This window comes from Acomys russatus, chromosome 14, assembly GCF_903995435.1.
Source record: "Acomys russatus chromosome 14, mAcoRus1.1, whole genome shotgun sequence".
In the NCBI taxonomy this organism is placed as follows: domain Eukaryota; kingdom Metazoa; phylum Chordata; class Mammalia; order Rodentia; family Muridae; genus Acomys; species Acomys russatus.
In genome coordinates, this window is record NC_067150.1 from 37269912 (window position 1) to 37295924 (window position 26013).

At 51.7% G+C, this 26013-nt stretch overlaps 1 protein-coding gene across 1 annotated transcript in view; it reads left to right on the forward strand.

The window, feature by feature from the left end:
• The window catches only part of Dscaml1 (DS cell adhesion molecule like 1), a 315683-nt gene that overhangs the window by 219318 nt on the left and 70352 nt on the right, over positions 1–26013 (forward strand). The window contains exons 4-8 of the mRNA XM_051156333.1: positions 8343–8489; positions 14998–15276; positions 16987–17262; positions 19489–19785; positions 21417–21689. Coding sequence (XP_051012290.1) covers positions 8343–8489; positions 14998–15276; positions 16987–17262; positions 19489–19785; positions 21417–21689 — 1272 coding nt within the window. The remainder of the gene's footprint in view (positions 1–8342; positions 8490–14997; positions 15277–16986; positions 17263–19488; positions 19786–21416; positions 21690–26013) is intronic.

A 26013-nucleotide genomic window follows, 5' to 3' on the forward strand; every position in this document is an offset into this window, starting at 1 on the left:
TCCTTCCTGAGACCTGATCTTCCACCCCCTGGGCCCCCAGCTACTTGGGGCTTTCCATAGGGACAGTGCTGAACCCTTCTGGAAGTCAGTCGTCCAAGTGGACATCTGCCTGGACCCCAGGGATATAGTCAGTCCACCCCCACCCCTGCAACCAGTAAGTCCATACACATCCTATATACCCACAAGAGGGCCCTATAAGCTGTAAGGGGGTAACAGGGGTAGTTGATAGAGCCTGAACTTGGAGGCTGAGACCCAGGTCTAAATCTGAACACACACACACACACACACACACACACACACACACACACACACACACTTCCTGGAGTCACCAGAGATCATTGGCTTAGCATACCGAGTTACCTGTTGCCTTTCGGCCACCGTGTTAGGCACATTCTAAGTTCATTAACTTCAAACAGGGAACGGATTCAGAGAGTTCAAAAAACTTCCCACACTTTCCAGCCAGAAAGTGGAACATGGCTTGAGGCCCAGCCCTCTGACTCCTCTCTCACTATGCTGTCGATAGCCCGGGTTCTTCAGTGACATCCTCTGCTGTTGAACCCCAAAACACTGATGATGAATGAATGGAACCTGCCATGTCCCTCTGACAGGAAGCCAGGAGTTTATGAGTACCACTAGCACCATCACAGGGTAGTTCTACCTATGTGGAAAGTGACTCTAACCAGCGGGTGTATAAAGACTGGCCCCTGCTTTCTGCAGCCCTCGGATCACTGGCAGAGATGGAGTTCAAAGAGTTGAGCCTTCCATCCTTGTCCAGACAGTGGCAGGAAGACACATTCAAGAGCAACCGGTTATCTTCCCTCACTCAGCATTAAGGGAAACTGAGGCCCACGAGGTTAGTGAAGCCTGTCTGAACTCACGCAGCCAACTAAAAGTCAGCTCCCTCGTCTCCCAGCCCAGTGTGTTAAGCCTGTCATGTGTGTCTCCACATGTCTTAACCATGGAGCCTTTTCCAGCAAAGTGTCCTCACTTCCCTGAGCTCCATGGCTGGCAGAGATGGGAGATGGCTAACGGAAAACACGACATGGTGAATGCCAGGTCAGCCAACCACAGAGCTAGGCTGGTCTCGGGGCTGGATTCAAGAGGGGACAAGGCACCTTAGGGGATAACTATGTGACCCTCTAGCCTTGCAGGAGAAACTAGGTCTGAATGAGGCCCTATAGGAACCATGTCACCATTCCTCCATAGTCAGCCACCTGCCCCCTTAGCACAGAAACAGTAGAGGAATGAGACCGATTTCTCCTCCTACACCACAACACACCTGGGGATCTTTGGTACTGCCTTGTGGGTCCCATTAGGGGGCTGGTATGTCCAGCCTCATCTTGTACTTGAGGTAAATATGAGACCAGGGTGTCTACACAAGTCCTTGGGATCACCCGCGTCAGAAAGCAGGGACCCAGGCCTGCGAACTTCCACACAGAGGCTCTTCCTCTGCAAAGCCCTCTCTAGTCAGCACCTGCCAGCTTCAACTTCAGTTTCCGGCTGTATATGTCCCACCCACACTTGTGTGGACCAGGATCTACCTCCCATCCACGTAATCTCTTCCTGCTCTAGGTGTGTCCACTGAGGCTACTCAATTCAATGGGACAGAGACAAGAGGCCTCTCCTGACATAACCACTTTGGTCCATACTCTGCCTCATTTTCCTGCATGAGAATATGCAGTGGTGGACACAGCCTGAGCCTTTGAGATTACAGATGGGGCCCTGTCCATGTTAAAAGGCCATCCCCACAGAGGATCCCTGTGCCCTTTGTCTTTGAGTTATTGTTTTCTCTCTCCCCGCTCCTGCATCCTCCCACCCCCACCTCTCTGCTTTTCTCTCAGGTCCTAGCCCCCAATGTCTACAGGAGGACTCAGGCTGCCTCCTCCCACCCACCCTTTGTTCTCACTCTCTAAACCCAACCTGCACAATCTGACTTAGGACCTTCACCTCTTCCCCACATGTACCATGGAAGCATCTCTTGGAAGTGACCGTCCAGGTGAGGACTACGTAGGTCTCCTCAGACCACCAAAGCACACTATTACAGACTGAGGGCCTAATGAATGTAATCCTCATGATTTTAGTATCTTGGAACCCAAGACCGTGGATACAAGTGTCTCAGGGTGTCTTCCTTGCTGGGCTTGACACAAATTAAGACCTTCACAAGCTCAGCCTGGATACCTCTCCAAGATGCACAGTATCCACTAGGGGTACCCAAGTGGCTGCCTGGCTACAACTCCTAAGCACAGGGCCTTCCTCCAGGGCCCCAGCTATACACCCTGTCACATGGATGGAGCAGAGGGTTCCTGGGCCATTCTTCCCACTCTCAGTGTGTGAGCCTCTGCCTTCAGCGCCGGGCTCTGGCCTCTAAGGTACAGCCATGCGGGAAAAGTAGGTGACTGTCACTCGGCAGCATTTAAACTCGATTTCACTTTACGAAGAGGCAACCCTGTGCTTGCCAACTACTACACCGCTGTTTCCCCTTTCTCCACGCCCCGGTAATAACCATTCTGCTTTCTGTGTCTATTGGGTGACTACTCCAAAAACCTCACCTGAGTAGATGTGCAGTATATTTGTCTTTCGTGATATGGCTTCTTTTGATTATAGCGTGATGTCCTCAGAGTTCATCCACGGTGAAGCGTGAGTGAGAATGTCCTTGCTTTTCAAGGCTGAATAGTATTCCAAAGTATGTATGGTACATGGTTGGTTTATCTTCTCATTTCCTAGTGAGCCCTCTTGGCTGTTCTGATCAGTACTGCTATGAGTACAGGGTACAACCCCTTTAAGGACTGCTTCCTGTCTCTTTACAAGCGAAATGACAGGATCGTGGGGGAAATACTTGTTTGTTTTACAAACTTCGATGTTACTTAGTCTTGACTTTCACATACTTAAAACTATCTTTTTCTTTTTTCCTTTCCTTTCCTTTTCTTTCTTTCTTTTTTTTTTTTAAGACAGAGTTTCTCTGTGTAGTTTTGGTGTCCTTGGTCTCAGTTTGTAGACCAGCCTGGCCTCGAACTCACAGAGATCCGCCTGCCTCTGCCTCCCTGAGTGCTGGGATTATCAGCATGTGCACCCATACCTGGCAAAACAACCATTTTTAAAGTGTGGTATGGTGGTTCTCACACGTGTAACCCCAGCATTTGGGAGGCTAGGCCAGAAGGATCCCTATGAATGTAGAGTCAGCCTGGGGTACATACTGAGTTTTAGGCCAGCCTGGGCTTAAGATTGAGACCCTGACTTAAATAAACAGAAGTCCAATTGGGTGTAGTAGAAAAGGAGGTAAGTTGTCACAGATGTAGGAACTCTCAGAAACCTGGAGGGGCTTCCTGGAGGTGATGTGTGTGTGTGTGTGTGTGTGTGTGTGTGTGTGTGTGTGTGTGTGTACGCACGTGCACACAGCTAGCATCAGCCTTTGTCACCTCTTCCTTGGTGACTACTCTCTGCTGAGTGTCTATGCTGTGGCAAGCACTGCTGTCACACTGGGTAAAGCAGGGTCCTGCTGAGGGATTATCACTAATGCAAAGGTGATCTGACTTGGCTTGGAAGCAGCACTCTGGGTGTGGATTGGGCACAGGCTGGGGAGGCAGAGGTGGAAGCAGGGGCTGGGTCGGGTGCTGCACAGTTTACCCTACTTCCACTGAGGCTGCAGAAGGGTCTGCGGGTTTACTCCCTCCCCTTCGGCTGCCACCACTCTGCAACCTCAGCTTCCTGTGCCCCTGGGTGCCTCCCAGAAGGTGACAAACAAGAGGCCACCACTTCAGAAGAAGCTGGCTTCTCCTGTCAAGCCCTCTGTCATGAGGTCTCCATCAATTCAGTCAGCTGCAGGGCTCTCTGGAGCACAGCTCTCTGACTTTTCTGGGAGAAGACAGTAAAGACACTGTCACTTAAGCTTAGCACCTATGGCAGGGAGGTGAGGCTTTGTGTTCTCAGACTCCTGCTCCCTGGTCTAGCTCTGAAAAGGCATGAGAGCCTGAGTTTGGACCCCTAGCACCAACATGAAAAGCCAGCCATGGCATGTGTACCTTAATCCTGGCAGTTGGGGACAGAGACAGATCCCTGGAGCTCGATGGCCTGACTGCTTAGCTAGATTGGTAGCTCCAGGTTTGGTGAGATACTAAGAATTGGAGAGATATATAAACATTCTACATGAATCTCTGGCCTTTTCATGCACTGTACAAGATATATGTATTTTGAATATGTACAACACACACACACACACACACACACACACACAGAGGCGTGCACAAGACCTTGCAGCAAGATTCCAGGATCACAGGGAGCAGCCAAAAGCCAGGGCCACCTGTCTCTTTCATAAGCTGCAGCCTTGAAGCCTGCTGTCCTAGCCTCATCTAACTCCCCCAAATCCCTGAGACCATGACATGTGTCATGAGATCATGATATGGTTCTCCTAAAGGAGAACAGGATTGCCCATGCTCAGGGGGCAGTGTCCTTACAGCTTCTGACTAAGGGTTACCCTGCCCTACAGACCAGCATCTCTCCAAAACCTGTTTCTAGACCACCACACCCACAAGATTCTGGAAAGCTCCCTGGATGAGAGAGTAGTGGACAGATATGGTAAACACACTTCCCTGGTCCTCTCCCTCCTCAGATGAATAAGAAGCAGGGCTCTGAGAGAGGACACCCCGTGCTGTGCCAGTATCCCAGAGATACCACACGTGCAGTCTGCAGGGCTTTGTATAGCACAGACTTGCCGTCTCCCAGCTCTGAAGGCTGGGTGGCCGAGGGTGAGGCATGGACAGAGTTGATGCTCCAAAGGCAACTCCTCCATCCCTCCAGGGCATTCTATGCTCCTGCACACCTAGGTCTACATTGCCCTCTTATTGCCTAGTGTATAACAGATGGTCAATAAATATTTAACTTTTGGGAAAGTACAAGTTCTGTCAAGGCCACCAAAGAAGAGAGTGACAAAATGGGTCAGGAAGTGTATGGTGATAATAAAAAGAAAAGGCCCCACTAACCACATTCACCATTTCCCTGTCCATGAGCACGGTGACAGTGGCGTCACGTGACAAGGTAGGTTTCATAATTAAGCCCAGTTCTCCATGCTGCTCTTCTAGCCTAAGAGTGTGTGACTCACTGGCATAAACCCACAGGGATGCTACTGGCATTCGGAGTTGTCATCCAGGTGTCCAGCAACTAGGACTCTGCCAACTTGATGCCATCAACACCTCCCACCAAGGTATCAACCAAATAAATTGAACAACACCCCCACCCATCCCTACAGTTACTTAAGGCGTTCCAAATGGCTGTGGGACAGCTAGTGACACTCCTTTCCTGCAGAGTGGACACTTCATGCTTTTAGGGGGAAGAGCCAGAAGCCAAAGATGTAGATTATCTCGAGCCACCACTCTCTATGTCACAAAGGCCACCAAATAGCATTGGAGGCCAGCATATTGTTGAGCCATGGTCTGACTGAGGCCCACAGCCAGCTATGTCTTCCTGGGATCTTCTACATAGATTCTTAGCCTCCTGTGCCCAGCAGGGACCCTGAATCCACACCCTGTTTCTAATTCTTACCAAACATGCAAACCACTGTAGCTGAATGTCCTCCCCCACCCAAGGAGATTAACATAATACCCCTGATTTCTCCCATCCCCTCTCACACTGCGCATCTCTGGGCTGAAGCCTGCCTTTGTTTCAGTAGAAGCAAAACACTGTGTGTGTGTGTGTGTGTGTGTGAGAGAGAGAGAGAGAGAGAGAGAGAGAGAGAGAGAGAGAGAGAGAGAGAGGAGAGAGAGAGAGAGAGAGAGAGAGAGAGAGAGAGAGAGAGAGAGGGAGAGAGAGCTACTGCAATTAAATATGTACAGGGGGGGGAAGGGAGGGGAAAATGAGGACAATGAAGGATGGGAAACATCCGATGCAGCAGCTGCTGGTTGCTATAGAAACCCAGATCCCCCACCAGTAGCAGCATCACCCCACCCACCCTCCACTCTGGGTACAGAATCCCAGTAGCACAGGGCTGTATGGGTCCTGGGGGTGCTGGATGCCAGGACCACAGGATCCAGGTTGACCAAGGCTGGGGTACCTGTGGGCTGCTTTGATTTCTTTCCTGGCTTCCCCTACCACTGCTCCCCATCTTCTGATCCACAGTGATAGCCCACAGTAGCTCTACACTCCAGTCCCAATTACACAATGTCCAGAGGCTTTCACACTTGACTTTAGTTTGTCACATCCCAACACCTGGGTTTGGGGCTGGGGGGGGGCGGGGGGAGAAGGAGGGTCTGATTTTCTTCCTGACTGTTGGCAGTCACTCAGCCCCTTCCCTTCCCTTTTTGACTTTCCCCTTGGTGCCTCTCTCCCTGGGCACCTAAAGGAAGAAGGCTGTAGGTGTCCATGGGATCAGCCAGGAGAACTCTCCACAAGAGACAGCTAGACCATGGCATGGGATGACCTGGGAGTGAGCCTGCAGAGCCACCTGTCAGAGGACAGTGACTAGCAGAGGGTCACAAGATAAATCAGGGCTTTAGTTGACTAAGATGTCTCCTTACTCAGACCGCCTCACCACAAAAGTTAACGCTGTCTTACATGAAGCGCTGTTCTTTCCCACCTGGGTCAGCGGAAGGTGATTGTGAGGGCTTCACACTTGGCAAAGAGACTGGCTGGGGCTGGCCCAGGGCGCTGCAGAGAAGTGTAGGAGAAGGGAGAGAGGGAAGGGGAGGCGGAGGAAGGAAGGGTGAAGTGATTAGGAGAATTGTAGTTAGACCAAAACTCATTCAGAAGAGCCCAGATTGATGAAGTTATTTAAAGCCATATTGAAGAAATAACTACGGAGAGCTGGCGAGGTGGCTACGTGAGTGCTCGCTGCCACGCCTGACAACTTGAGTTCAGTCCCCAGAACAGACGTGGTGGGAGGAGATAACTGACTCCCACAAATTGTCCTCTGATTTATACGCATGCTGCGTGTGCATGGCACACACACACACGCACACACACATGCACACACACATGCACACACACACACACACACACACACACACACACACACACACACACGAGAACCCTAAGTGTGTGCTTGGGCCATAAGTGAAGCATCACAGAACATTCTTTATAGGGTAAGCCATAGCTAGAGCTCGCACTGCCAGGGGTCGGGGAGGGGCTGTGACCCTGCCCCAGGTGAAGGGAAGCCGACCTCTATATGATCCAGTTTGTAGGATATGGAGTTCCACCAAACATTCTCCTAAAGCCAGCCATGCTGACAGGCTCATCCTGTGGTTTCACATCACTCCCTACCCTGACCCCTACCTTCCCAGATCAGCACTCTTACCTAAGGATGATAGCAAACCCAGGAGTGGTTCCCGTCTGAACACTTTTGTTCTCAGTTGAGCAGAGTCCTAAGATGCCACCAGATAGGCCCCCAACCCGAGGCTGCATCTTCCCTTAAGTCAGCTGTCATCAGCTCAGAATTGAGCAAGGTTCCCTGGGACCCTACATGGAGAAAGTCACTCTGCTGTGGACAGGGAACAACAGCAGCAAGCAAGTGCCCCACTGCCTGTCTGCTCTGCTTCCCCGCCAAACCCCGGAGGTAACGGCAAGGCAAAAACCACTGTGACAGTGGCACCAAAGTAAACCCAGAGCTTGTCCCATGGCTGTTCAGAACTGCGTGTGATGACTGTGTCTGCTTCTCCACAGCCCCAGTGCAGAAAGGATTTAAGTTTGTGTTTGGCTTAGAAAGAAGGCCGGAAGTCAGGACCCCAAGTTCCAGTGCAGTGACTGACCATGTGGTCCAGGCCAGTCACGTCACTACACATCTGCTTCCTCCTCTAAGACGGAGACCAGCAATTCTAAGGCCCACTGGGCAGTGAGTGAGAAAGTTCTACAGACTCTTAGCGAAGGGTGGGAAGTGTGAGGGGTTTTCCACATTGCCAGAGCACTTTCTGTGTGGAGACATATTCAGCCTATGCAGGGGCATCTGCATTTGTACATCTAATGTATGGGCGACCAAGCAAAGCCTGAGATGGCACAGTTAACAAGTAGAAAAACCCAGTGGAGACACCCAATGGAGTTCAGAGTCTGACTCTAACATCCAGTACCTTGTCGGGTGTGGTGGCATATACCTGCATTCCCATGGCTTCAGGGCAGAGGTAGGAAGGTCCTGAGCTACATAGTGACCACCCTGAAAAAAAATTATCATCATTTTTACTTTTCCATTGTGTCAGCATGTGGTTAAAAGCCTTGTCTCTTAGCAATGGCCCACCTGTGAGGCCACACCACCACATCCCTGGTTTTCCCCCCATTGCCTCCGATCACGATAGCTCCAGGCAAGCCACCTGCCAGCCAGAGCTGCCCCAGCAGAACTAATGGGCTCTATCTGGTTGTGTCTCCAGAAAACAGGTTTTTCATCACATCACACGGTGGACTGTACATCTCGGACGTGCAGAAGGAAGATGCCCTCTCTACCTACCGCTGCATTACTAAGCACAAGTACAGTGGGGAGACTCGTCAGAGCAACGGGGCTCGGCTCTCTGTGACAGGTAGGCTGCTTACCCAGGGCGCTGACCCTCCCCGGATGTGGGAAGCCCTGTGTATCCACTCTGAGAAACAGAGTAACAATTGTGGGCATAGATACCTCTGGGGGAGACTTCCGCTTGGGTCAAGTAGCCTTGACGTAAGAGCCTTTCTAGAGGTATCTTCTTTCCAGGAGCCACTGTCAGGCCACACCTGACTCTCCTGATGGACTGAACTGTTTTTGTGTAGCTGAGGAGGTTCTGATTCTCAGGCACACCTCAGCGTCCTCTCAGTTCCCTCCACCACTGCCACCACTTCCTCTTCTTGCCATCTTTGTCAGGAAACTCATTGTTAAAATCTGTGCTCACTGTAAGCCTAGATTTCAGGGGTTGGGGGGGGGGGTTGGCTTCCTTGTATCTCTAAGTGTTCCCAGAGATTTGGGGAGGGTGTTTGTTTCTTTATTGTTTAGGGGTGGTGGTGAGGTGTGTGTGTGTGTGTGTGTGTGAGAGAGAGAGAGAGAGAGAGAGAGAGAGAGAGAGAGAGAGAGAGAGAGAGAGAATGTGTGCATGTTTGAGTATGTGTCTGTGTTGTGTGTGTGTGTACTTTTTTGGGAGGCACTACCCTCACAGCATTGGAGAGCAGGTATACGATAAATGTTTCTAAGAGATTCTTGTTCTGGGGTGTGGTTGTGTTTCTGAGGAAAAATTGAGCGTGTGTATCGCACCCTGTGCACCATGTTGCCCTCCCTGTGCCACCTGGCCAGCACCAACAGCCTTGTAAGGTGTGTGTAACGGTCTGTATTTCTGGTGGGAGCCAAGTGGCCGACCTGAGCTAGTGAGCCACAGGGATGCCCAAGTGGAGTTCACACTCTGCCCCCCTGGCTGCAGGAGCCAGTAGAATACCCACATGTCACCTCTGGCAAAGAGAAGGAAAGGTATGTGGCTCCCTTCACAAGGCTTTCGCTAGAAGTGGGTTCCAAATTTCTGGCATCCGTCCACAGACGTATTTTTACAGTACCTGCATAATGCATGCTGGGATCACCCCAACACTGTCTGATACATCCTCCGTGAGGGGATTTTCTATTAGAAAGGGACTGTCCTAGAATGTGACCCTCTTGCCTCGGCATCCCAGATTCTGGGACCATAAGCATGCACCACCACACCACATTTCTGAAACTCTCTGCCATGTGAGTTTTGTTGTTTGTGGGTTTGGGTTGGTTTTGTCTTCTTGTTTTCTGAGACTGGGTCTCCCGTAGTCCAGACTGGCCTGAGGATGCCCTTGGGCATCTGGCCCTGCCGCCTCTCCCTCCTGAGCACTGGGATTTAAAGTGTGCCACCACTCCGGATTTATGCTGTGTGGAGGGTCAAGCCAGAACCTCATGCGTGCTAGGCGAGCATGCTACCAACTCAGCATCCTCGGCCCCTAATATTTTCTATTGTACCCCATGCTGTTTTGATTTTTCGAAGTGCTGGTTGCAGCCCACAGAACAGATATCACAGCCTCTGGAGGGTTTGGGGCCTGCAGTTTGAGCACCTTTGCCTTGAGAAGGTGGGAGAGGAATGGCTTATAGAGGGAGGATGAAGTGATGGAAACTCATTTTGTGGGGCTTAAAACCACAAGGCCTTGCCCTACTCCCATTTCTGGGAAAGGACTCAGCCCATCAGTCTGCTTCGGCCACCTATGGCTTAAGGACATCAGCCTTCAGCAACAGGTGACTACCCAGGACCCATCTCATCTGCCCAGCACAGTTGAAAGAAAGATTAATAAAACAGGAGTTGGGGAGCAATAGGCAGGCTCCCTAGTTGCACCCTCATGCCTCTGATGTCTGGTCCTATGTGTGGCACACAGTAGGTACCAAGCAAACATGTCTGGCATTAATGAGCCCCAATAGAAATCATGCTTCTGTGGTGAGATAATAACACTGGGCCATAGCACAGCCTGTGTAGTGGGACTTTTGATTCTGTGGCCAACTCTGAGTGTGTTGCTCTGCAGAGGCTTGCTTCCAAATAACAGAGCCTTGTTTGCATGGTGTTTTGCATCTCATTTGCATGCTTCTCATACAGTGCAGGGGGTGGGGACACAGAAACCTCCTCTTGCATGCCTGTTCTGCTCTCCTCTGTCAAATCCTTCTTTCTCTGCTGTGATGGCTGGACCTCCAGCTTTGGGGATGTGAGGGTTATTAGGCAGAGGTCCCCCAAGAGAACAGATTCTGGATGCAAGAGGCCATGCCAGCTTTTCTTTCTCATCCTACACCATCATGGTGGCTAAAAGACATGGTGGGAAAACAGTGACAGAAATATCACACCCCCAAAGACTCAGAGATAAAAACCCTACCTTAAGGAACAGAGGTCAGATGCAGAGGTGTATAGGCAACCCTGAGAGAGAGGCCTGAAGCCAGAGACGGGACGAGGAGAAGAGACCTAGACCCAGACCAGAGAGACACACAAGACAAAGGGAAGTGGGGGAAAGGAAGGAGGATGCTGGAGGGAAGGGAACAGCAAGGAGAGGAGGGGAGGCCATGCAGTGACGCACAGCACTGATGTGATATGAAGTGACAAGGCAGCTTGTCTGCGAGCTGCTTGTCTCTGCAGAAATGCAAGTGATATGAAAGGGAAGCAGAGAAGGGCGTCAGGGGAGCTCCAATCTCCAGGCTTGCTGGCTGGCTCACTGGCCCGTGCACCCCTAAGCCCAGGCTGTGCCCAGGAAGCACCTGCTCCATATCGCTAAGGCCTATGAGCTCTTGAACAGTTTCCCGCACATGAAGGTGAGAGGACTGAGGAGGGGCTGCACCCTGGGCTGGAGACGAGGCAAGAAAGCTAGAGACACTTAGTGAGCTGTGTTACCAAGCACCCAATGAAGGCTCCAAAAGAACTAAGCATGTCAAACACAGTTAGCTGGGCACTCATAAGGAGGCTGCAGCAGGTAGAGTTCAGTGGTACCTGATGCCCAGGAAGCCTCCAGAAGTCAGCTTTGACAAGGAAGTCTGTGTCGTTGGCCTGTTGTTCCTGTGCTGTCGCCCTATTCCTGTCATATTCCCAAGGCAGAGGACAGGAGTAAGCAAATTTTATTTTTCTGTTTTCTATGTCAAACAGGGAAGTTGCAGAAAAAGTCCTAAGTCTCCCCAGATTCTCCCAGATATCACCCACCCCCATGGGACTTTGGCCTTTCCAGAGATTTACCCCAAGCGCTCTGAAGAGCATCGATGGGCTAGAAAGATGGCTCAGTGGTTAAGAGCGCCAGCTGGTCTTCCAGAGGACCCGGGTTCAATTCTCAGCACCCACATGGCAGCTCACAACTGTCTCTTGTAACTCCAGTTCCAGAGGATCTGACACCCTCACACAGACATACATGTAGGCCAAACACCAAATGTACATAAATATACATAGATGTGTGTATACATATATGTGTATTTATACGTGTGTGTGTGTGTGTGTGTGTGTGTGTGTGTGTTTAAAGCATCGACATCCCAGAAACTTAGTATAGGCTTCACCTCAAGACAGAGATCACGGGACCAGACAGAATATGAACCCAGCTCCCCAGCCCCCAGCACATGTAAGACAGTCATGGAGCAGACGCCCTTTGCCTTGGTTCCTGCCTTAGCCCAGACATCCCAGCAGCCTGCCCTGGAGCCCACAGTCTCAGGCACGGCTTCTTTTCCCAGCCCAGTGCCCATCCTGGCAGCGCCCAGTCCCCCTGGGATGTCACGTGTATATGCCATAGCCCTTTACTTCTCTGCTCCCTGGTAATGAAAGAGGTGTTTTTTCCCCTACTACCCCTGGAATTTAATTTCACGCCTGGGCTTCGGTGATTAATTCTCTGCCCCCTGCCCGGGCCCTCCTCCACCACCCTGGCAGCCCCTCCGCTTGTAAATTCTGCCCTGTGCCATGGAATTTGTGTATTTCGCATCAATTAAGTGTCACATTGAGTAATTCTTCCCTGGCGCTGGCTCTGTTGATCCCAACCAATCAACCGGTCCCACTGGGGTGGGGGAGGGGAGAGGACAGCAAATCTGGCAGGGAGGGAGGATGAGCATCAAATGGCAGTCACTGGTGCATCTGCACCTCCCGTGTCTGTGAAGCATTAAAGCACACACCCTGCTATGCGTTGCCTAGAAAAGTAACACAAGACACAGAGGACGGAGGTGCTATGACCACCTCCACTGAGCAGGGGCGACACTCAGGGCAGAGGTCATGAGACTCACCCAAAGTATCCCAGCCAAAACTCAGGACCATATAGAAGTGACACTTGGGCTTCTCTCCCGTCCCACCCAAAAGAAGAGACAGAGGAGAGCCTCTGGAAAGTCCCTTTCCTGAAGAAACTTCTGGCCTGACCCCTCTCCAAGGGATAAAAGCAAAGAGCAGACAGCGTCTGTTGGGTGAAAGGGGGTGCAGTGGGTCAACAGCTCCCCTGTGCACTCCCAAACAAAACTCAGCATGGTAGATTATTCCACCTGTGGTCCCAGATATTGAACAAGGATAAGGGAAATCTGCTTTCAGAGCTTTGCTCTGCCATGTGGTCCTGGGCTGGTCCCCACACTTCTCTGGCCTCAGCAACCTCACCTCGTCTCTGCGGGTCCTCTGAAGTCACAGGCAGACTGCTCTAGTCTATAAAGTTCTCAGTGTGGAGTTTTCCCAGCAAACTCAGATCACTGGTACACCCTCATTTCTGAGTACCCACTTACAGCCAGGAACCCCACTCCACACTGGGCACAAGAGGAGCATCACAGGTCAACACTGCCTCAAGAAGCCTGGCTGTCTTCTGGGAAGATAGATACCTGGCCTGCGGCAGCTGCTATTTAAAAAGACAGGTAGCCTCAAGGGGCATGACAGTGAGCTGAGGCCAAAAGCTGAGGGAGGCCTCCTTTGCATCTATGCTCTTCAGCTTTCTGAAGCTTTGCACCTGCATATATTACCTGTTTAAAAAAAAAAAAAAAAAAAAAAAAAAACAATAATTTTATGTGTTTTTTTTTTTTTTTAAAGAAAAGGATTTGTTTGAAAAAGAGAGAAAAGAAGGAGACTCCAAGGGAATGCAGAGAGAGTGACAGCGGTGAGGGGGGAGGTGTGCATGGGAGAAGCTGAGGCTGGCTTGTGAACTGTGAGTAAGGGTGGCTTGTGCAGAGCACACTGGCCAGGTGTCTGGGTGACCCAGCTTGCCTGAGTCAGGAGTAGGGATGTGAGGGCGGAAGAAGCAAGCTATAGGCAGGGATGGGTCGTACACAGCTGTGAGAGAGTCAGGATAAAAGATGGAGTTGATACCAGGTCAGGTAGCACACGCCCAAGAATTCCTGCACTCAAGAGGCCAAGGCAAGCATTTGAGGGAAGGCTGGACTGCTAAGCAGAAAAGGAACAAAGGAAAAAACAAAAGAAGGGGGTATGTTGGGGAAACCTGGAGCTTGGGGAAATGCCTCCTTGTTGTACAGGATGCCCTGGGTTTGATCTCAAGCACAAAATGAAGCGGCCATAACGGCACATGTCTGTAATCTCAGGACTCCTGGAATAAAGGCAAGATTGTCAGAAATGCAATATCGTGGTGCAGTGAGATAGCCCAGAGGGTAAAAGTGCCACCAAGCCTGACAACCTGTGCTAACTCCCTAGGACCCACACAGTGGAAGGAGAAAACTGACACCTGTAAGTTGTTCTATGACTTCAACACATAAGCCATACACATCCATACCCATGTGCTCAAAACTACATGCATGTGCACGTGTACACATGCGGGCACACAGACACACACACACACACACACAAACACACTGCAATTTTTAAGTTCAAGGTCACCCTTGATGACATATAACTTCAGCTAAAGACTCTGTCTTTAAAGGAGGTATTATGCAGGAGAAAAGGAGCTGGTGGACCCTTGACAGCAGAGATGGGACTCAAGAGAAAGAAGGCCAGCCCCACCCTTGAAGAGTTGGGCTGAGAGAACAAACAGGAACCCCCATAAATAACACTCGAAAGGGCCTTGGTCTTCAACCACCTGGGGTCACTGCTCTCACAGATGCTGGCTACTCTTTGCTTTACTCCCATGCTGTTCTGGACTCTGAGATATGTGCCAGTCACTCCAAGCCTACCCAGAATATGAGCAGAAGGCTGGACAAGGGACTGAAGAGCTGGTTTAGCCATTAGGTTATGAGGCTCGTAACCAAAACTTCAAGGCAGGGCAGGGTGCCCCAGGAATATCTCTAGCTTGCCTTGAGGCCCAGACAGAGACCCATCAGTAATTGCAAAATGTAGACACCACTCTCACATCCTGAGACCAGGCTGAAGAGAGCATGCATGTCCTCCTTCGTCATTCCTTCTGTCCCTTTGACTTTGAGCTTTGCATGTCCTCAGCCATCCTTGCAACCTACTTCACAGGCATGGTTCTCAGGGGCTCAGACTGGTCTAGACACACACATGGAGGACACATACAGTCCTCTGGAAGTGTTGCCACCCAACCTGCTAACTGTAAATGCAGGGAAGGGGCTTCTGTCTGGAGGCCTATTTTTCCCCTACCCAGTGTGTGGCCTCACCTACTGACCCTCTCTTCTTCCAGACCCTGCAGAGTCCATCCCAACCATCCTGGATGGTTTCCACTCCCAGGAAGTGTGGAGCGGCCATGCAGTAGAGCTGCCCTGTGCTGCCTCTGGCTACCCCATCCCTGCCATCCGCTGGCTCAAAGATGGCCGGCCCCTTCCTGCTGACAGCCGATGGGCTAAGCGCATAACAGGGCTGATCATCAGTGACTTGCGCACCGAGGACAGTGGCACCTACATTTGTGAGGTCACCAACACCTTCGGGTCAGCAGAGGCCAACGGCATCCTTACAGTCATCGGTGAGTCAAGAGCCTCTCTCTGCAGCCCTAGGAGCATTTGGACTCTCTCATTCTTGTGTGTTGGAGTACCATGACCATGCGCAGGCCCTGCTCCCACCTCGTGCTGTACTAAGAGGAGCTCCTAGTTGCTGAGAGGGCAGATTATGGCTTGGAGAGGCCACTGGTTTGAAACCAGCCCTGCCTTTCAGTCTTGGCATCATTAGCAGTACTTGTGACCTCCAGTCAGGTGGTCTTCTTCTTTCCAGGAGTCAGACTATGATGGTCTTGTGGGGGAGCTCGTGAAATGGAGAACCCCTGGGCTGTGTCCATCTAAGGGAATCAATACTGATGTTAATCCACAAGACAGGACTGCATCTCCATCTAAGGTGATGGTCCAGGTACTTAAGGATAATTGACAAGGGCCTGATCCATCAGACCAGACACTGAACAGAGACAGCCAAGCGAGCTGCACCAGGAGCTGCTGTGAATATGGAGTCTGCTCCTTCTCTTCTTCGCAGCACAGAGCCTGGGGTCCAGGGAGCTACAGAAAGCAAGAAGGCCCTGCAGACCTCTCCTGTTATAAGCCATGGAGGGCAGACAGAGGCAGTGAAAGCAAAGGGGCTGATGGTCATCTCCTAGTACCTCTTAGCATCTCTTAGCAGGCTGTTGACGCCTCACCTGGAGCATATCTGTAAGATGCATGGACTTCTTTGAGCTGTAATATGTGGAGTTTTCTGATGACCATGCAGCCAAGGGGCTGGCTTTTGGGACCCCTGTGGACCTCTCTAGGTGGCAGGCTGAGTCCCTGAATATCATACTTAACCAACATGACAGTTTTCTGAGGTCATTTCAGCTTGAGGGCAGGAGCCGTCTAAGCTCACTCTACTCCATCCTTGGCAGAGTCCACTGTGCTATAAGGCTTGGCCAATGTAACAGCCCCTCGCCACCTTTTCGTGAGGCCCTTGGGTGGGCCACAGACACAGCAGAGCTTCTGCTGGTCTTCCAGCCTCCACCTGACTCCTCTGGACTCAAAATCCTCCCCACAGCCCAGAAAACCTTAACAGTTGGAATGTGTTTAACTGGAATATTGGGCGGCTGTTGCGCCCCAGCCCCACCCCCCATGCAAATCACAGAGATGCTAAAACAGAAAGATGACAGTGAGGAGGCAGATGCCTCAAAAAGTGATGAAAGCCTCTGCCCCAGGGGACTAGGGAGTCATTGCCTTGAATGCATGCTGAGTCTGGGGGATCTGTGGAAGTTCTGAGCGGGGGTAGACTGTGGGATTGATGGGTTCCATGATGGATGTAAAGGACATCAGGATAGCAGAAAGCAGGGGACTGGTGGCCTGCATGGGTAGAAGAGGCTGTTGATAGCGGGAGGGGGCGGTAAAAGTGTGCCTTCTAGTTTCTGGGTACCATGCAAGCCAATGCCCCATACTTCTGGGGGAGCTGAGGGAGCCTTGACACTTGACCCACTTTAGGAACATAGACGTTACCAGAACAAGAGAGTCCACAGAAAACCCTGGCTTGTACCTACAGGTGCCCCATGATTACATTGAGGCTCAGGGCAGGGGATTTTTCTAGTCCCAAATCGCACATAGGTATGTTTGCAGAACTGGACTCTGTGGCCTCCATCCATCTAGCCATCACAGTAAGCTCTTTCTACCCTCTTCCTCCCTCTCCACCTCCCTCTATGCCTATCTGCACATCTGCCCAACCTGGCCCCACTCAGACCCTCTTCACGTGACCCTGACACCAAAGAAGCTGAAGACGGGCATCGGGAGCACGGTCATCCTGTCCTGTGCCCTCACGGGCTCCCCAGAGTTCACCATCCGCTGGTACCGCAACACTGAACTGGTGCTGCCGGGTGAGGCCATCTCCATCCGCGGGCTCAGCAACGAGACTCTGCTCATCTCCTCGGCACAGAAGAGCCACTCGGGAGCCTACCAGTGCTTTGCCACCCGCAAGGCCCAGACAGCCCAGGACTTTGCCGTCATTGTGCTGGAAGGTGAGTGGGTGCAGGTGGCAGGGCAGAATGGGGCTGCAGTCCCCTGAGAGGCATCTGTCCAGTGCTCAGGGCACACAAGGCAGGCACCATGGCCTCATGTCAGCTTTGCATGGGCCTTATGCAGAGGTCCTTTTTAATATCCCCTATTTGAAAGTTGAGGGATCAAGGCTTTGGTCACGTGTCCAATGAACAAGGGTTTTTAAGAATACTGTTATAAATCACCTTTGCCCTCAACTGTTACTAGAGCTTTCTTAATTAGAGGGGTTTGTCTAGGGTCTTGAAGGTTCTGGGTTTTCCAGAGGCTGTAGTACCAGGAACCTCTGAACTTTGGGATTCATTCCAACCTGAGGCCTCTTCTCAACAGACTGTTTCTGACCAGAGGTCTCCATTTCTCCCCTATTCTCTGCCACCCAGGCTTCCTCACATAGCACTTCTGGGTATGCCTGTTCACACTGTGCACAATGCAAAGTGCTTAGGCAAAAAATGAGAACCAAATCAAGTTCCCATCCCGAGTGCCCTTCCCATGAGCCCCAGCACCTGGCTGAAACCACAGAGGGGATGCCTCTTGCTCGTTAGTGCAGAGGGGCCTTCGGGTTGTCAGGAACCCGACCTTCTTTTGAGCTTAGGTTCAGTGCGTCCCCAGATGATCCCTTTTACTACAAAACTACACAGCAACTAGGGGAAAGAACCACTGTTTCAACAAAGATGCCAACCCCAGGGGGCCTTCTCTGATCTCACTGCAAGGCCTTTCGGGGCCTGGATAGCCACTGAACCTGAACCCCTGTGCCTCCCTCTACCCACAGGGCTGTACACAGCAAGACCCAATGCTTCTTCAACCAGCCCCTCACCTCTATTCCCAGCAAACACACCATCCCGATATAGGCTCCTTTGAAATGGATGCCCATCATCTCAGGGCCTCTACCCCCACTTAGGAGCACCACATTAGCTAGCTCACCTTTTCACTTGGAGGAACCAACCCTTTGCCTCGGGTAGAATTCTGTCACCTTAGAGGATGGCCCCAGAGAACAGACACATGGAAAATGAGGCTGGGGGTAAGAGGCAGGAAGACAGGGCCAGCCTAGAGAGGGAAGAAAGGAGGCAGAGGTAGGGCCAACGGTCACGTGATACGGCTACATCTTCCCAGGCTAGACAAGCGTCAGGATCTCCCCAGGTCTAGACAAGTGTCTGTTCCATCCAGAAGTAGGGACAGGGCTGGCAGGCTGGCCAGATCTCTGGTAAACATCTGCATTTTGCTGTGTAACACTGAAGAGTGTCAACAACACTATGACGTCTGCCCTGCTATTTTTTTTATTTATTTATTTGTTTATTTATTTATTTATTTATAGCATCTGCTTTTTTATCTTTCTTATTTTTATTTATTTATTATTTATTTATTATTTATTTATTTATTTATTTATTTATTTTTGAGACAAGGTCTCACTGTGTAGACCAGGCTGCCCTTGAACTGGTGGCAATCCTCCTGGCTCAGCCTCCTGAGGGCTGAAATTACCAGCATGCACTGCTACTCCAGACATATTTTTTTATTTTTAATTGACATGTAATAAGCATACATATTTATGGGGTATAGTATGCTTATGTCTTTTTAACCCCTGGCCCCAACCCTGTGGGGAAGGCTGATCAGGGTGACAACCTCCACCTCCACGTTCCACGGTGGAAAGGTAAGACGTGAAGCTCATTGTCGCATCCTAGACTATGCAGTTAGCCAAGGCTTAAGGCTGGGGCCAGACTCTCACCACCTACGCTGATTCTGGGAAACTTGGATTTTAAACCACAGACTTAAAGTCTTTTGTTAGTAGAGCTAACAGGCCACTACTCCCTGTCCTTGACATGGTCAAGTACAAAACCTGCACTTAGACTCCACCCACACATGCCTCACACACAATGCCTTCTGAGCCTTGCAGTCTTTATTAATAAATAGAAGAGCATCTTGAATGCAGTAATTAATCTTCACCATGTCCAGAAGAAGTGGGAGTAATCTTCACCATGGAATAACCGTCATATCACACACCAATAAAGAAACCTGCTCAAAGACACTGCACTTGCCTGACACTTCACTCTAAGGTAGTAATTGTACCTCGTGTGGCAGCCCTTAGTTTTTAATCCTGGCTGCCATTTTGCCTCCTCCCCCTTCACTGGGTGGGTGGCCTGGGGGGATAGCCTCTCTGTGACTCAGTGACCCTGAAGGGGGCTCCTCGCTCCCTGCAGACGGCACGCCCCGCATCGTCTCATCCTTCAGCGAGAAGGTGGTCAACCCTGGGGAGCAGTTCTCACTGATGTGTGCTGCCAAGGGCGCCCCACCCCCCACGGTCACCTGGGCCCTGGACGACGAGCCCATCGTGCGGGACGGAAGCCACCGCACCAACCAGTACACCATGTCCGACGGCACCACCATCAGCCACATGAACGTCACAGGCCCCCAGATCCGGGATGGGGGCGTGTACCGGTGCACAGCGCGGAACTCGGTGGGCAGTGCTGAATATCAGGCGCGAATAAACGTAAGAGGTGCCTGTCCACATTTAAATATCAGAATAGGCTTTTGAGTTCCTTTGACATCTCTGTGGTCACCATCATTCTTGTGTGGTTCTTAGTAATCGTCATTTTGATTTTGTGGTGGTCTCTCTGTCTCTTTTCCTCTCTCTCTCTCTCTCTCTCTCTCTCTCCCTCCCTCTCCCTCTCTCCCCCTGCACCCTGCCCACAGACCCATCAACCATTCTTGTGTGTGAGTGTGTGTCCGATAGAATCCACCTCATTTTCCTTTCCCCCTTCTCCTCTTCCCTCCCACAATCTGTCCTGCCCATCCTCCCCTCCCCATCCACCCCCATCAAATCACTCTGGGCCCCCACTGCTCTATGCACCTGCTAGCATCTGCCAGCCCCCAGCAGGGTCTTGAAAGGACAAAGACAGACAGAAGTAGAGCAGACACAACCTTAATGTTAGTGAGTTCCCAGCATCCCCCACAGAGCCAACCCTAAAATATTCCGTGAGAAGTAGGCAGCCAGGGGCCTGGAGAGCATATTCTCACTGCAAGGCTCAAGCCTTCAGGAGTGCAAGATTGAAACTGAGGCTCAAGTTGGGTCAATCTTGGAGATAGGCAGCCTGCAGGAATAGGAGGAGAGAGATCCAAGGTGTCGGCCACCCCTTCCTCAATTCTCCAAGTTAAGTGGTAGGAACAGTCCTCTCTGATGCTCTGGAGCCCTCTGGGTCTGAATGACCCTCTCTGGACCCTACCAGTGACTTCTAACCCAAGGCCAGAGGACAAGAAAACTGTCAGAAATGGACACTTGTCCAGGGTGCTAACAGCTGCCCTGAGGCAGGAAAGGGGTAGAGATGCCAATTCATTCTAAATTCACCTCTGCAGGCTCCCCCACACCACATAACATGCCTGAGCCAAGTTCCTGTGTCTTTCTCTGAACTGGAGCAGGAATGGAGGAGCTATGGGGCCCTGGGCGACATTCTCCAGTAATGTCCCTTCCTGGTGGCCTCTAAGCTTCCTTCTCACATTCCCATGATGCTTCGTACCAGCCAGCCCAGCTGGGGATACTCCCACCCCCAAGTCAGAGCCCACTGTGCACCCTCTTCTCAGGTACCCACGATGCAATGTCCCTGATTGGAGAAAGCAACGTGTGGGCTCATATGGTCAATACCTTCCTGGTGCCTTTTGGATAGTTTATTACTAAGCAGGGAGGGGGTTCTTCGGGGTTATGTATGAGATGTAAACAAGCAGAAAAAAGGCATGAGGTCCCTGCATCCCTAATGACACCACAATCCCAGCTTCTCCCTAAATAAGAACCCACCTGACCCAATCTAGTGGTTCCCTGTCGTGGCTATGGATTGGCCTCGCCCAGTCCCATAAGGGACTGAATCCTTGTGATAGACACATGTAGCTCACATCTTTTTTACAGCTATTTTACAGTGACAACAGAGCATTCTGGATGTCACATAGGTGACCCCAATTCTGGCTTCTGCACTTAACAGAGAAAGCCTCCAACCCCCCCACCTTGTGCCCTCACCCAGTTTCTTGCCCCAGGGGAAGTCTCAGGGATTAAGCAAGGGAGAACCATCCCACCACAAAATGGCACTGGCTCACGGAGCCACCTGCCCCTCCTCTCCACTTTCCCCCCGACACTCCCCAGGACCCCCCAGCATCCGGGCAATGAGGAACATCACAGCAGTCGCCGGGCGGGACACACTCATCAACTGTAGGGTCATTGGCTACCCCTACTACTCCATCAAGTGGTACAAGGACGCCCTGTTGCTGCCGGATAACCACCGCCAGGTGGTGTTTGAGAATGGGACTCTCAAACTGACGGATGTGCAGAAAGGCATGGACGAGGGGGAGTACCTGTGCAGCGTTCTCATCCAGCCACAGCTTTCCATCAGCCAGAGCGTCCACGTGGCTGTCAAAGGTAGGCCCCACTCCTGCCTGGAGCCCTTGTCTGTCTCCTCCCAGACTGCCGGCACCGGTGTTTGGCAGAAGGCAATCCACAGTGGGTAGAAACCCAAGGAAGAGGGAATGGGCCTGGCCTTTGGAAGAAAGGTGACAGAGCCTGGGATTGTGATGGACACGAGGCTAAAAAGCTGCAGGAAAAACAGCATTAACCCCAGGGGCATGAAGACTCAGCTATAGGCAGGAGGAGGCAGCACGCTTTCTAGACAGGAGGCTCAGGCCAGGGATGGTGGCCTACACTGGGCCACTGATGTCAGGAAGGAGCCACCAAGGACTTAGTAGGGCCACACCAGGCACTCAGTAGGGCCACACTGGAAAGCAGCAGGAAGAGGCCAGGGTAGAGGAAGTGTTCACTAACCAACCTGGCTCCAGCCTGGTCACAGAGTGCATGCCCCTGCTTCTGTGGAGACATAGGGAAAAGGCCACCGGCTAGTTCTCTGAGGCCTGGAGCTCAGGCACCAACCCACTGCAGCCTTCTTGCTCACCCAATGGTTAGAGTGAGGGTTGGGGTGGATGCTGGGGGACTATGTAACCCTCTCAGGGGTTTTAAAGGACAATTAAGTAGATGTCCTTTAGCCTCTGCCCACTTGGCTCTGGGACAGTGCAAGTTATAGAACCCCAAATACGTTCTTTGGGATCCACAGGCATGGGGGTTATGGGGTGAGGGGTCCTGTGGGTTCTAGTGGCAGGATGGGGAAGGTGATCCTGTCGGGCCCCGACCAGGAAATATCAGAGGGAGATGCAGGCTAGGAGGCAAAGAGCAGTCCCAGCCTACACCTCAAGAATGAAGAGGCAACCTGGGGTGCTTGGGGGTGGGGGCAGAAGGGAGACAGTGCCCTTGAGACGAGTGAGGGGGGCCCCTGTCACCTGAAGACTTCCCTTCTGAATGCATCCATCTCTCCAAAAAAGCAGGGGAAGCTGGAAAGACCTCTTCCCATGTCCTGTTGAGAAGAGAGGGAGGGACAATTAGCCTGGGAGGGAAAGGCAGGCAGAGGCCACAGGCTGTGCGAAGGAAGATAAGAGCACAGGTCCAGGCCAAGAAGGACCCCACCACACTGGGGGCCCTTGAGGGTCTTAGCCCCAGAGTCTTCCCTGCTCTGACACTGGAAGCCACATTGCATGTGTGTAGGAAGAGGGTTGTGAGGACAATGACCGCATGGATAGGAAGGCTGGGGAACTAAACAGGGTCAGTGAAAGGTGGCGCAAGCCCCCCCCCCACACCCATCCCCCACCGCTGCCATGCTTCTTATCTTTCTGTCATCTGCCTCACCCAGAGCAATTCTCAGGGCCAGGTCACATGCGCCCTGTGCATCCACCCTGCCACTTGTCACAGCACCAGACGGCACATGTTTGTTGAACTGAATTCAGAGACGTTGGTCTGGGTTGGAGTAACTTATCGGAAGCCACCCTGTGAGCTCCAAGAACTTGGGGCTCTGTGGCTACCTCGGGCCTGAGAAAGAGAGCTGGGATACACATTGGCGGTACCATCATCTCCCTGCTGTCGGCTGTGGCGATGCTAGAGTGTTTCCTACCTAACGCCCTTTACAGGCAGCCCAGGGGCCCTCACTCCAGGACCCGTCCTCATCCCACACCTGGGAAAATGGACTTGGTAATGATGTACCACGGCTCTGCCTGCCCTGCTTCCACCCCACTAGGCATCACAGAAGCCTGTATCATTTCTGTTACAAGCAATGGGCCGAGAGCGTACAGTGTAAACATCACATATTAAAACATCTAACCTCTGCTCTGCTCCCTGTGCCCAATGCTCCAGCAAGCATTTGGCTGGGTTTGTCAGCTAAAAGAAAAAAACAATAATAACAGGGCTCCAGCAAGCCTCGGAGCACTCGGAACGTCCTGAAAGCTGCTCTCTGCTCATCAATTATTCAGCCCCATTCAAGGAGTGATCAGTTCTAATGAATTGAATCTGATGCATTCAGGCTCAGAAACTCACCGGACCTGTAGTGATAGTATAGAGTGGCAATATCTCCCAGCCCAAGGAGAGAGGTGGAGAGTATGTGTGTGCACATGTGTGTGTGCGCGTGTGCGTGTGTGCATGTGTGTGTGTGTTTTGTGTGTGTATATATATGTGCATGTGTATATGTATGTGTGTGTGTGCCTAAATGTATGTGTTTGTATGCATGTGCCTGTGTTTGTGTATGTGTGTGTGCCTGTCTGTCTGTCTGAGTTTATCTGTATGTATGTGTATTTGCCTGTGTGTGTCTGTTGTGTGCCCCTGCATGTGTGTGTTTCTGTCTGTGTGTGCATCTGTGTTTGTGTCTATTGTGTGCTCTGTGTGTGTGTGTGTGTGTGTGTGTGAGTCTGTCAGGGTATCTGTGTGTGATACAAGCGTGTGTGTAAACCTTCCTGTTCCTCCTCATCAGGGTCTGGAAAAAAAAAAACCCAGTATGCAGCCCTAGGAGGGGTGAGGTCCCCTGTTTTCTCACTAAACCAGACACTCATGTGAAGGCCTGTAAGCCAGTTCCCCCACCACTCTGAAAGCTCAGCTCCTCCCTCTCCCCCCCTCTCGGCTCAGCTCCCCCACCTCATTAGAATGCACTTTTGCAGAAGAGCCCATCAAAGCTGATTATGATCACACTGCTTGATTAGCAGCTGTGCTCTTCCAAAAGCTCCCCAAGGAGGGGGGGGGAGGAGGCGCCCCTGGGCATGGCAAGGGGCCCTGACTCCAGGGAGGAAGGGGTGGGTGCAAGGGGTAACACTCCAGACCCTATGGCTACCGGACATTGGAAAAGACATGAAGTCGGAGGATCAGACTGGAGCAGAGCATAGGACAGGATGAGGTGGAATGAGACAGGAACTGGAAGCCTGCGATAGTGTGTCAATCCCCCTCCCCAGCCCCCACTGTTCTGTGGGGCCAAGACTGGTGGACCAGGTGCGGCCAAACCAACGCTTCTGCTTCGTGAGCTGGAAAAACAACTGCTGACTCCGTTCCTTCTGGGGACTGCTTGTCTGCTAATGAAATTTTCAATCAGTGAGCCAGGATCAACGCATACCCGGCACGCATATACACATGTGTTCAGAGGTGTGTGGGTGCACACATGTGTATAAACTACTTGCACAATCAAGTATCAGAAGTGGCACATTAACCAGCTCGTGCTGGGGCCAGAGTCATATACGTGCATGTGAGCAGTTAGGTGTGCACAAATTCCTTCTCTTGTCAGATGGCATCCCTGACCCATGAAAGGCAGCCACGGGTGGTTATGGGAAACATTGCTCAAGAGTTCCTGCGAGGCACAGAAAGGCAGGAGAAGTAGGAAATAGAAGAGGAAGATGCAGCTTTGAGGAATTCCTGGACTTGGCACGTGCAGCCCTGAGTGGCAGGGGAACCAGCTGCAGGGAGGCAGCACCTATCTCTGAGCTTCGGGACAGATCCTTGGCGGGATGCTAAGGGGAGTGCACACAGGACCAATCTAGACTTGGTGGTTTTGGGGTCCTCGGCAGCTGAAAAATAATGTATCACAAACTCGACTCTGGGTGCAGGAGCAGGGCCACTGGGTGCAGGAGCAGGGCAACAGGGGCCTCTTGGCATGGTTCTGTCAGGAAATGTCTCTACCCCACATTGGACTCTCCGAGAGCCTCCAAAGCTACACTGGAGGTCTGAGGTACACCCTGACTGACTGGATTGAGGACATGGAGAGCAAGCCAGTGGAAGAGGGCACTCATCCCACACACACACACACACACACACACACACACACACACACACACACACACTCTTGCCCTCCAAGGTCCCTACTCCAGGCCCACACACATATGTCCCTGTTTAGTCCCTGCATAGCTTCATCTAGGTTGTAATTGAAGGAGACTCCTGTGGGGATCCCTTCCCTACGAGTGGTTTGGGGTGGGAGGTTCTACATAAACGACACACCTGCCTGAATGCCTGCTATTGTTGAAGGTGATTTAGGAGGAGCCTTGCTGGAATCCACAGGCAGGGGGCACCACAGGTTCCACAGGAGGAGCGTTGACAATTTCCACCATGACACCCTCTGGAGAACGCTCTGCTTGCAGCCAGGTTTCCTTGGGAACACAGAGCAAGCAACCTCCTCTGGGGACAGATGGGGCTGGTGATGGTGGTGGTGATGGTGATAAGGATGGGGAAGCACTGGCGGCCGGTTTATTCACTCAGTGACTGGCTGTGCACCTACTACGCTTCCGGTGCTATTACTGATTCACCAACACAGCTGTGCGCAAAGCACATAACATTCCCCCACCCCCACCCCAGGTGCTTGCATCTTAGGGATAAATGGATCATGTGTACAATGTAT